The sequence below is a fragment of the Haliotis rufescens genome, unplaced genomic scaffold (genome assembly GCF_023055435.1).
Source record: "Haliotis rufescens isolate VD_foot unplaced genomic scaffold, xgHalRufe1.0.p SCAF_12, whole genome shotgun sequence".
Classification (NCBI taxonomy): Eukaryota; Metazoa; Mollusca; class Gastropoda; order Lepetellida; family Haliotidae; genus Haliotis; species Haliotis rufescens.
Window position 1 is genome coordinate 371,226 of NW_025963802.1, and position 13,112 is coordinate 384,337.

General features: G+C 38.0%; 1 protein-coding gene across 1 annotated transcript in view; it reads left to right on the plus strand.

Annotated features, from left to right (window-relative positions):
- The first annotated feature begins 2,242 nt into the window (after positions 1-2,242).
- Positions 2,243-13,112, plus strand: part of LOC124117269 (solute carrier family 23 member 2-like) — a 45,767-nt gene continuing 34,897 nt past the window's right edge. The window contains exon 1 of the mRNA XM_046479074.2: positions 2,243-2,474. Coding sequence (XP_046335030.2) covers positions 2,337-2,474 — 138 coding nt within the window. The 5' untranslated portion in view covers positions 2,243-2,336. The remainder of the gene's footprint in view (positions 2,475-13,112) is intronic.

Below are 13,112 nucleotides of genomic sequence, written 5' to 3' on the forward strand. Positions count from 1 at the left end.
CATATAAGTGTACTAGGGTTTGAAATATGAACATTTACATAGGTGGGGAAACATTTGTAAATTAGTGAATTTTCAAATGTTTTCTGGCTTAAGAAAGTTATGTATCATTCCAGATATCAAGGGCATGTATTTGAATAGATGTTATATGCTCATATTACCGCTACTAACACAAGATTATCATTTGTTTCTAACATTTGAAATATTGGGTCCACGTTTCTTTGATTTCACATCTGCTTATACCCTTTGCTCTTATGACTTCATTAACCTTATAACGTTATAACGTCTGTGTGTGTGTGTGTGTGTGTGTGTGTGTGTGTGTGTGTGTGTGTGTGTGTGTGTGTGTGTGTGTGTGTGTGTGTGTGTGTGTGTGTGTGTGTGTGTCTGTGTCTGTGTGTGTGTGTGTCTGTGTGTGTGTGGCTGCTTGTACTAGTCCGGACTGATGCCGATTTATAGCACACTGAGATACCATGCCGCAGTTTAACATGAATACCCCACTCAGACACAGTATACTGACTAGTCCTTGTTTTAGCCCCTTAATACGGAGCACCAGACAGGGTAACAACAAGTACCATCTTTTAATGTCTTTTGGTATGATGCGCCCGGTATCGAACCCCGGACCTTCCGCTCTCCGGTCCACGGTCGGACCATGGAGGCGGTCTATAAATCTAGTAGGTTACCATATGAAGATATCGCTGTATATAACAAGACATTATAAAAAACGTGCTGCTGATCACCAGCAACCGAAGTTAGGCCAGCACACTAGGGCTTTCTACTACTTGCAAGGTTCCCCAGCACGAATGACACCATCCCTTCAGCTGCTGGATGATACACAATTTAGCCATCAATAAAAAAGACAATATACTACGTTTTAAAACTGTGGTAGTAATAAAGGTACTCTTAATGAAGTGGTCTTACATATCCTCTCAGGGGAACAATACTTGTACACATAATTGTTGCTTTATTTTCAAGCTATTTGCAGCTTCAAAACCAAAATCATAAAAATGATGACGAAGATCACTAAAACTTCAGTCCATTCTCACAGAAAACAGTGAAAACTGACCTTTAAAACAGAAGATCTACATTTAATCGTACAGTTTAATTTCTTTCAAATATGCTAAACGTAAGTGGTTAGAAACTGCATTGAAAGTTCAAAAATAGTTTGAAAAGTATAAAAACGTTGACGAATTAGTGCAAAATCCACACATTCCAACAAAAGGTGCTTGATAGTCATAGGATTATGACAAAGGCCTATGACAAGGAATACATTGAGCATGATCCTTCCCTTTCAATAAAAAAGAATGAGTAAAATGTCCTATGTGACACCTTCGGATCACAACTCTCACCCTGACGACTTAATCCAGTAAGGGCATTTGAATCAGTCAAGGGTTGTGTGGAATACTTGCCTATTCCACATTTGCTGATACAAAATGTCCAACATATGTGAAATGAAACTTCCATCAGTTGATTGTAATGATAGAGTACCATCATGTGTAACAGGTGCAGCTGACACCATATCACTATTTTGGGGTCAATCGTCGTATATGCTAGTATGTATTGATGTTTGTATGTATTGATGTTTATTTTCTAGGAAGTCTTGTTGATATGATAAGGAGTTAGTGTCTGCCCTTTTCAATTTCGTTTATTCCAAATTGCCGTCAGGCTGTATTGACTGCCACGGTGGATCTTCAGGCAGTTTAAAATGGAAGAAATATTTAGATCATCATCTGTAATGTGTTGTTGGATACGGATACCAAATGGAGGAAATGAGCTAGGCTTTTTAGAATACATAGTCTGATAAGGAGGATTAAAACCGGTGTTAAATGCTGTATACGAAGGATTGGAATGGAGTTTAGTAACGTATTGCAGTGCCAGTACTATCCAGCATTGGTGCATGAACAATATATAATTCATTGAAATTATATATATAATGTGTGCACAGCACGATAACAAGTGTGTGGATTGACGCAAATATACCTATTATATGCCGCCGCCCCCTTTGTGGTGCACACAAAGGGTCGACAATGTGTCGGTCGACAATGTTTTCGCCTAGCCAGTGTTTTGTTGCCCTTTCAAATCCTCGCCCCCATGCACACTGCGTCCAATTTAATCCAAAGCGGCTTTCTGTTTATATTTCTTGTTGTCTGCCTCATGTCTCCCTCTTCCATCAATAACAGCTCAGTCAGCTCATAATAATTTATTCGTTACGCCTGTAAACACAATGACAGGGCAGTTTGGTGATCTCATTCAATACAGCTTCAACAGTCATTCAAACCAGAGCTTTAGTCAAAGAAACGAAACCTGAGCTGGATAGGACAGATATCACTTTACCACAGAACATGGAGGACAGTGTGTCATCACCTGACATGTCCGTGGTAGAGAATTCAGAGGTCCAGACAGAAAGTAGAAAAGGAACTTTTCTCTACCCAGTGGATAAATCTCCTCCCCTCATCTCTCTGCCGATTCATGGATTACAGGTATGGCATGTTTGTCTATATTCCACTCGAGTCGTAAATAGAATTTATAATAGTTGCGGTTAAGACTGTGGCTTATGCAGTACACACATGATGTTTTTGAATAACGTGAGCGCCAGATAATAACCACGTCCACAGACACAGATTTGGGCTTAAAAGGCAAAATAGCGGTGAAAATGATATGACTGTATCACATGGTGCTCGCGAAAAGGGTAAGCATAACAAATATGTATTTGTTGCCCTACGCGGCACTCCTACCATACGACGGCGGAATGCATGCAAACTATGTGACCAAGTTGTGGTAGCGCAATGACAGTCGTTCGTCTCAGTTAAAGTAGGTGAGTGGCGATCACCTTAGCGCTACGATCATGTTGTGGAACGGACGCCTGAATTCTGGCATTGCCTAAAAGTCGGGCCGGGCCAAGACGGGCCAAAGTGTTACTGGCTAATTACTTCATTATCGGCGATCATACCTACATATAATTGATGCAACATACACACATGACATTAATGAACAATCACCAAACAAAAAAGTGCACCATAAATAAGTAATTCGGAGTGAAACGTTTGAAAACCAGAAAGTGGAGCAGTGTGTAAGCGTCGCTCATCTTGGTAACATGTAAAAGAGCAATCGTTAAAAGAAGTAAGATTTGAAACGTATCAAATACTTCTAGCTATCATGATACAAATTTCCATCTGTGAGCATAGTGTATACAATTTATAGGAACGTTTTATATATAAGTAAATACCACTTTATAATGTCACTGATCGTCGTATTTAAAGCAGACACGTTGGTTAAAGTAGACCTCTTCTCCCTATACTCTCAACAGTCACACAAGTGTTCGGTCCGACTTGGCCAGGGCTGTCAAAATCAACTTTAAACTCACATATGTATCATCAAATGGATTCACATATATAAACTAGTATAATATCTACCTAAATACCACTTTATAGTGTCTCAGATCACTGTACTTAAAGAAAACAAGGTGCTCAAAGTGAAGCATTTTTACTGTATTTTCTGTCAGAAGTGTTCGGTCCGACTTGGCCCGGGCTGTCAAAATCAACTTAAACCTCACAGATGTATCATCAAATGGATTCATATCTTTAGATTAGTATTATATCTACCTAAATACCACTTTATAGTGTCTCAGAACGCTGTACTTAAAGAAAACAAGGGGCTCAAAGTGAAGCCCTTTTCCCTCTACATTCTCAACATAGTCTCTATCAGAAGTGTTTGTCTTGTGTTGGGCCCGACTTGGCCCGGGCGATCAAAATCAACTTTAAACACACAGATGTATCTTCAAATGTGTTAACATCTATAGATTAGTGCTATATCTACCTATATACCACTTTATTATGTCACAATTTATCGTATTTAAAAAAAACAAGGGTTCAAAGTGAAGCATTTTCACTGTATTTTCTAAAGAAATTCTATGTCAGAAGTGTTTGCGTATTTTTGTGCTTAAGTCACTTGGACATTATTTAGCTCCATAAACTGTTCATAAGAAACATGTCAGACAGCTTTGACATCATTGATGACTTAGTCTTATGAGATGTGTTAACCTTAGGGGAAATGAGCTCAAGTAAATACAGAAAGAGAGGGTCTAAAATTGCCACAGTGTTAGGCCCGAAAGTCTATTTAGGATTTAAATTGTGATTAAGGAAGTAGAGGGTAGAGAGAGAACAAGATAACAAATCTTAACAAAACCTATCTGCCAAACAAGTGCTAGTTCGTTCGTATCCGTCAACTACAAGTACAGGTAAACATGGTTATTAATGCTCATGTGTATCAGGTTGCCCTTACCTCGCCGTCACATCTGTACACAAAGCAAGTGCATAGTCTAAACTAGGCTACATTTGCATTTCTTTAGCCGTTTACAGATGCCTCGACAACATTTTTCACACATGAATAACTTATGTGTGTCAGGTTGCCCCAACCTCGCCGTCGTATCTGTACACAAAACAATTATTAAACATATTGTATTGTCCAAAAAGACAAAGGGATTGTGCATACATGATCTCATACATATGCTAATATTATACATGTTAGTGTTGTATATAGATTTAACAATATTAATGATTAACAGTTTGGAAACAATAATATGCTAGCTACTGAATCTGTTAGTCGTTTCTATAAATTTGTGTACAGACAAGAATATTTTTGTATTCAGGAAAACATCTAAGTTTGGATCACAAATAAGAAAACTATTTAGAGTGTTTTGTCCTCCAAGATTATCGATAGCTGTCAGTAATGTCTCCCTAATATCATCATATAAGGTACATTGGAAGAAGAAATGGAATGTATTTGCACAAGGAGCTCCGCATTTACAGGAAATAGTGTCAGATAATTAACAAGAAACAGGTTGGAATTTAGTGTGCTACAATTGTGTCTCAATCTAGTGTGCAATATGTTTGTAGATCTCTCACCGCAATTATAGTGCATAGGTGGTGATGTAGGCTGCTCAGATGCGACAGCTTTAAAATAAGACATTGACGGACTATCCCTGATTCCTGATGATAGATTATTCCATTGGCCTAATGTATCTATAATATAAGACCTTTTAAACGTAGATGTCCGTGCAAATGGAACTACAAAATCATGGCGGTTTCTGAGATTATAACTGACCTTCTGTGACACAGCTGGTGGTATAAGATCAGTTACATATGAAGGACATGGCTTATTTATTATTTTATACATAGTTACAAGTTTGTTGACGTTTCTTCTATACGCTTAGATATATGTATCCACGTCAGACACACCTAGAACAAGTACACTTATTTGAATATTACTAATATTACATGAATATTACTGAGCAGTCAGTTAGAGTTTATATCTTTGCGCTTAATCAGCAACATTAAGCCTTTCACGTATATTACAACTTTGTAAGTTAACTTTTCTTTCCAGAAATACCATAGCATGGTGACAGAGATGAACTTCTACTCCAAGAGATGTGTCATTGACTAAAATCTGCTTTGTTAATTTGATTTCAAGTGATAGCCTTCACCTGGAAGGAATTTATATTTGTATTATTTCAATTTTTCTTTTCATATATATCCCTCTGAATTTTGGGTTTTGAAATAGCATGTCGCAGAAATAACTCCTGTTGGACCCTTCGACTTGCAAGAATTCTATAATCTTTGGCCGAAACATGCCCCATTTGTGCTTCTTGCTTTGTCAGACCAAACCCATACTGTTGAATTTCTCAAAAGCTTTAAAAGGGTTAAAGCTATTTTTGGAAGTATAAATGGGTTGATTGGTGACTACCACAGAATTCGAAGTAGCAAATGGAGTTATGTCCGATGAAATTATCTGTTTTGACTTGTGCTAATCGTTTCCGTGTTTTTCGGGTTTAACAACTAACTTGCCTTTGCGTGTGTTTGTTCCACCGGTGGTGCAGGATATGCTCACCTTTATGCAAACACATGTTATCCTCACTGTTTGATAGTAGTTTATACACGTAAGTATGTATAAGTTGTATGTCATCTTAATATATCACTTGTGTTATCCCTCTTTTTGGGGTGTACTACAAACATAAATCAAAGTTTCTTTTGAGCTATCATGAATATCATAAAATACTTAGCAAGTCTATGCTTATCATTCCCTCTACTCCTACCAAAGGTTCTAATTGTGGCTAATTGTTACATATTCTTCACGAATACTGTAAATCATGAAACGTGTAACCAAATTAATGCGAGTTTAGACCGCTGGCTAGACTAACATCTAGTTTCTGAAATGAACATATTTTACAAAAATAAAAACAATTGTTTGATTATATTGATAAAATATATAACTGCAGTAATCTAGTCTTGCCAAATATGATTGACTTGCATCGGCTGTATTGGATATATTTGTTTCAGGAACTGTATGACAGGCCTAAAATGCGTCACGAAAGTAATGCGATTAACTTTGCTTTTGACCTGTAAAAGCTAACCAGCAAACGAAAACACGGCGTTGTTTACAATGAACGCATGTCTAAACAAACATCCTTTTTTATTTACTTAAGTAGAAGTATCACGATGGACAGTGCATACAACTGTTTGGCAAACAATATCAAGCAATATTTTAGATTCAGAATCAACATACCATGACATAACAGAAACATATATATTAAATTGTATATATTCATATTTGCCGCTATTCACGATAAATTTATTTTACCGTCACTGTTTAAAACTACTCTGAACTACTTGCATGTATAGATAATCTTATTTGTAAACAGTAGGCGGACGTATTATATATCTAACACTTACAAAAGTCTGCTGAAATCTTCTATTTCTTTATTATGTAAAATGCTGTCAACATGAATAAATGCCAATTATTTCATAACACTCCAAATATAGTTGTCATAATGAACATAGTTTTAAAGTATATTTGTCACATGCAATAATACTGTCCGGTATTATCAGTAATATTTTCAATATCAACCACATACGGTTTAGGTGTGTCGGAGTCGGAGTGCGAGACTGTCGGATTAACGGGACTAAATAGCACTGAATCAATCGGTTCCCATCATTTGTGTCGGATAAAGCCGAGTGTCGGATTAACGAGTGTCGGATTAACGAGACTTGACTGTATTGTGAGAATCCAGTAAAAAGGAACTGAGTAAACAGTGGTAAAATCTATCCATATATACAAAATTGTATATTTTTGGATATACCATATATACAAAATTGTATATTTTTGGATATACCATATATACAAATTGTATATTTTGTATATATTGGAATTTTCCCTTGTGACATTTTCACTGGCCACTGACACAGATTAGCAGTATTAGAATAAGAAACTAAATTAAATCCAGTATGACGTGATGATGTGTAAGCATACAGAAAACTAAGAGAGCCCAACTTACTTCAGTTTCTGTACCGTACTTGCGCTTACCTCCTTTGGCGTCCTGCGTATCATTCAACCTGTCGGATCGACTTGTCCCGGGTGGTTAATAATCTTAAACATCACGACTGTAAAACAAAGTTACTTACTTACTTACTAGATTTACTTAGATTTAACGTGCGCTTTCCGACTGATGCGTATTTCGCACACGGGCCCGGCCAGGCCATTTAATGTTTCCGAAAGGTGCGAAAGTGGTGTGTGCAACCCAAGAGGGGGCTTTGGGGGCTGCTTATATAAAAAAAGTTGCTAGATATATAGAGAACTTTAATTTATGACGTCTTTTAACCATCACGACAATAATACTGAGTGGTCCATTTCAGGTTCAGGAGAAGTGTGTTTTCACAGAACGAGCTGCTCGGAGATGCAGCACGTATTCTCGCGGTATGGCAGAACAGAACAGAACAGAAGTTTATTACTCATGAATAACGTATTGTGATATAGAGCATACAATATACATATTTATATTTACAGACGTGTATCAGTGTGCATAAACATAACGTAATTACAAACATAGTATATACAGTAATTGAAATATTACTTAAAAAGTTGTAAACCATCCTTTAAGTATTTCGCCAGCTTTATAACAAGAGGTTTGTAGGAGCAAACCATAAGCTGGTTAAATTTTTCAATAGTGGGATACTTACAATAATAACTCGGGAGATATATATTTCTTAATTCATGAAGTGATGGACATTGTAGAAGAAAGTGGAATTCGTCTCCAATATAACTGTTGCATAATGTACAGAATCTGTGATCTTTATTAACATTGAACCATCTTCCCTTTTCAATTGGTAATCTGTGATTAGCTGTTCTAAATTTGACTATCCACTTCGCTAAGTTGTATGGTAATGATAATAAATATTCCTCAAGGCGAGGCTTATCTTTGAACATTATGTAGTATTTACCCTTGGAGGATAAAGTCGCAGATTCATTCCATTTTTGATAAAAGTTATCTAACAATATGGCTTTAGTATTTGCCTTTAACCAAGTTAAACTGGGGAAGGACTGGGTGTTCCAAATCCAATTCAAACCAACCTTATACAAAATATCTCTTACTGTTGTTAACCATCCAAAATGTATATTATTTGTGGAATTAATATGAAAAAGAAGTCGATACATTTTACTGGACAGTTTTTTCAGAATTTAATATGATCTTTCCCCCAAATGCAATCATTCTGACTTTTATTTGAATTTCTAGAGGATACCTTCCAAGCTCACCGTAAACCATGTAGTCAGGCGTGGATTGCTTTAATCTTAAGATAAATTTGCAAAATTTTAAGTGAACACGTTCTATGATTGTTGCACTCTCATATCCCCAAATTTAGAAGAATTGGTTGTACTATGGCAGATTACAACTGTCTCAGATAATCCTGTTTTCCTAAACACACTCATAGATAATAGAAGCATTAAGCAGGGTTGAGGGAGAGGTTTATCCTGAAATGCAAAGTGTCTCACCTTACCTTCTCCAAGTGTTACCCTGTGAGTATGATCCTTGAAAAAAACCACGACGGATTAGGTAAAAGCAAGGGATTTTCCGACCAGACACATACCATGAAAAAAGGGCTTCACTTTAAAGAGTATACTCCAACACATTTGGTGAAATTTTCTTGAGAAGATACAGTGAAAGTGCTCGACTTTAACAGACCAGTTTTCTTTGAGTTATCGTGCGACATTATTAAGTGTTATATAGGTAGATATAATACTTGTCATGTTGAGAATGTGGAGGAAAAAGGGCTTCACTTTGAACTCATGGTTTTCTTTAAATGCGATAAACTGGGACATTATAAAGTGGTATATAGGTAGATATAACACTAATCTATAGAGGTAAACACATTTGAAGATAGATCTGTGTGTTTAAAGTTGATTTTGACAGCCCGGGCCAAGTCGGACCGAACACTTCTGACATAGATTTTCTTAAGAAAATACAGTAAAAATGCTTCACTTTGAGCCCCTTGTTTTCTTTAAACACGATGTACCGTGACTTTATAAAGTGGTATATAGGTAGATATAACACTAATCAAAAGGTGTAAACACATTTGAAGATACGTCTGTGTGTTTAAAGTTGATTTTGACCGCCCGGGCCAAGTCGGACCCAACACAAGCAAAACACTTCTGATAGAGACTATGTTGAGAATGTAAAGGGAAAAGGGCTTCACTTTGAGCACCTTGTTTTCTTTAATTACAGCGATCTGAGACACTATAAAGTGGTATATAGGTAGACATATACTAATCTATAGATGTGAATCCATTTCATGATACATCTGTGAGGTTTAAGATGATTTAGACAGCCCGGGCCAAGTCGGACCGAACACTTCTGACAGAGATTTTCTTAAGAAAATACAGTAGAAATGCTTCACTTTGAGCCCCTTGTTTTCTTTTAATACGATGTACCGTGACATTATAAAGTGGTATTTAGGTAGATCTAATACTAATCTATAGATGTAAACACATTTGAAGATACGCCTGTGTGTTTAAAAATGATTTTGACCGCCCGGGCCAAGTCGGACCCAACACAAGCAAAACATTTCTAATAGAGACTATGTTGAGAATGTAGAGAGAAAAGGGCTTCACTTTGAGCCCCTTGTTTTCTTTAAATGCGATGTACCGTGACATTATAAAGTGGTATATAGGTAGATATAACACTAATCTATAGATGTAAACACATTTGAAGATACGTCTGTGTGTTTAAAGTTGATTTTGACCGCCCGGGCCAAGTCGGACCCAACACAAGCAAAACACTTCTGATAGAGACTATGTTGAGAATGTAAAGGGAAAAGGGCTTCACTTTGAGCACCTTGTTTTCTTTAATAACAGCGATCTGAGACACTATAAAGTGGTATATAGGTAGACATAATACTAATCTATAGATGTGAATCCATTTCATGATACATCTGTGAGGTTTAAGATGATTTTGACAGCCCGGCCAAGTCGGACCGAACACTTCTGACATAGATTTTCTTAAGAAAATACAGTAAAAATGCTTCACTTTGAGCCCCTTGTTTTCTTTAAATACGATGTACCGTGACATTATAAAGTGGTATTTAGGTAGATATAACACTAATCTATAGATGTAAACACATTTGAAGATACGTCTGTGTGTTTAAAGTTGATTTTGACCGCCCGGGCCATGTCGGACCCAACACAAGCAAAACACTTCTGATAGAGAGAATTTAGAGGGAAAAGGGCTTCACTTTTGAGCACCGTGTTTGCTACTGCAATATGAGACACTAAAGTGTTATATAGGCAGATATGATATTATAATTAGTCTATAGATGTAAAGTATGTGTTGTAATTTTAGAAGCGCTTTGACAGTTATTAACACGTGTCGTGTCAGTCCTATGACATTCGCGAATATCCACTTGCAGAAAACATCCTGTGTTGGTTTTACATGAATTAGTAAAGGTTAATTAGGTATGCCAAACACGTTAATTAATGAAAGAAGAGTAGTCAAAACACTGTCATGTCGAATTCTTGCCCAGGACATTACACCCCTGCACGCTAAGGTCGGTGAGAAACCTTCTCATCAAAGTAAAGACACAGTCAAGACACTGACTTTTCGGTATGAACTCTCGGTATGTAGCTATAATCATCAGTTTATTACATTGCTGAAGATACATTTTGATTCAAACTCAATTAAATGAGCAAAACTATCCGTTTCTGGATATTTGAGATCTGCCTAGATATGCACGTTTCGTTTTATTATTCTGCAATCCATTTTTAGTATTACCCGCTGGCCCGGCCCGGCCCGACTTTTCTTGGCCCGACTTTTAGGCAATCCCCTGAATTCTGAAGGTGTATCGACATGCACAGAAATGGACGTGGTGTAGGAATGCCTACTTGATGTATTTCGTGTCTCCATGCAAACGTGGTGCCACGCGTGACTACAAACAGACGTTTATCAATATGATTATTATTGATACCGAGGAGTAGGCACTCGTGTATGCCTACATGCGTACTGTCACGCGTGTCTTCAAACAGACGTGGTGTACTTCGTGTCTTCAAACACACATGGTGTAGATCTACTTCGTGTCTCCAAGCAAACGTGATGTACTACGTCTCTCCATGTAAACGTGGTGCCACGCGTGTCTTCAAACAGACGTTTATAAATATGAATATGACGTTGCCACTCGCTCATACATGCCGAGGAGTTGGCATTCGTGTATGTTTACATGCGTACTGTCACGCGTGTCTTCATGCAAACGTGATGTACTTCGTGTCTCCATGCAAACGTGGTGTCACGCGTGTCTCCATGCAAAACGAGGTGCCACGCGTGACTACAAACAGACGTTTCTAGAAGTATAGATCGATACACATGCGTGACGTTTGCAAACGTGATGTACTTCGTGTCTCCATGTAAACGTGGTGCCACGCGTGTCTTCAAACAGACGTTTATAAATATGAATATGACGTTGCCACTCGCTCATACATGCCGAGGAGTTGGCATTCGTGTATGTTTACATGCGTACTGTCACGCGTGTCTTCATGCAAACGTGATGTACTTCGTGTCTCCATGCAAACGTGGTGTCACGCGTGTCTCCATGCAAAACGAGGTGCCACGCGTGACTACAAACAGACGTTTCTAGAAGTATAGATCGATACACATGCGTGACGTTTGCAAACGTGATGTACTTCGTGTCTTCATGCAAACGTGGTGTCACGCGTGTCTCCATGCAAAAACGATGTGCCACGCGTGACTACAAACAGACGTTACTAGAAGTATAGATCGATACACATGCGTGACGTTTGCAAACGTAGTGTCACAAACAGACACTTCTAGTGTTCATGAGGCATCTACTAATGATGAACGTTACTAACAAACTCTGGTGATGGTTCACGTGGCACCTATACTAATGATGTACGTTACTAACAAACTCTGGTGATGGTTCACGTGGCATCTACTAGTGATGTACGTTACTAAATGACTCTGGTGGTGGTTCATGGGGCATCTACTAATGATGTACGTTACTAACAAACTCTGGTGATGGTTCACGTGGCACCTATACTAATGATGTACGTAACTAACAGACTCTGGTGATGGTTCACGTGGCACCTATACTAATGATGTATGTTACTAACAGACTCTGGTGATGGGTCATGTGGCACCTATACTAATGATGTATGTTACTTACAGACTCTGGTGATGGGTCATGTGGCACCTATACTAATGATGTATGTTACTAACAGACTCTGGTGATGGTTCACGTGGCACCTATACTAATGATGTATGTTACTAACAAACTCTGGTGATGGTTCACGTGGCATCTATACTAATGATGTATGTTACTAACAAACTCTGGCGATGGTTCACGTGGCACCTATACTAATGATGTATGTTACTAACAGACTCTGGTGATGGGTCATGTGGCACCTATACTAATGATGTACGTTACTAACAGACTCTGGTGATGGGTCATGTGGCACCTATACTAATGATGTATGTTACTAACAAACTCTGGTGATGGTTCACGTGGCACCTATACTAATGATGTATGTTACTTACAGACTCTGGTGGTGGGTCATGTGGCACCTATACTAATGATGTATGTTACTAACAGACTCTGGTGGTCCCTGTGGCATCTACTCGTGATGTACGTTACTAACAAACTCTGGTGATGGTTCACGTGGCATCTATACTAATGATGTATGTTACTAACAGACTCTGATGATGGTTCACGTGGCACCTATACTAATGATGTACGTTACTAACAAACTCTGGTGATGGTTCACGTGGCACCTATACTAATGATGTA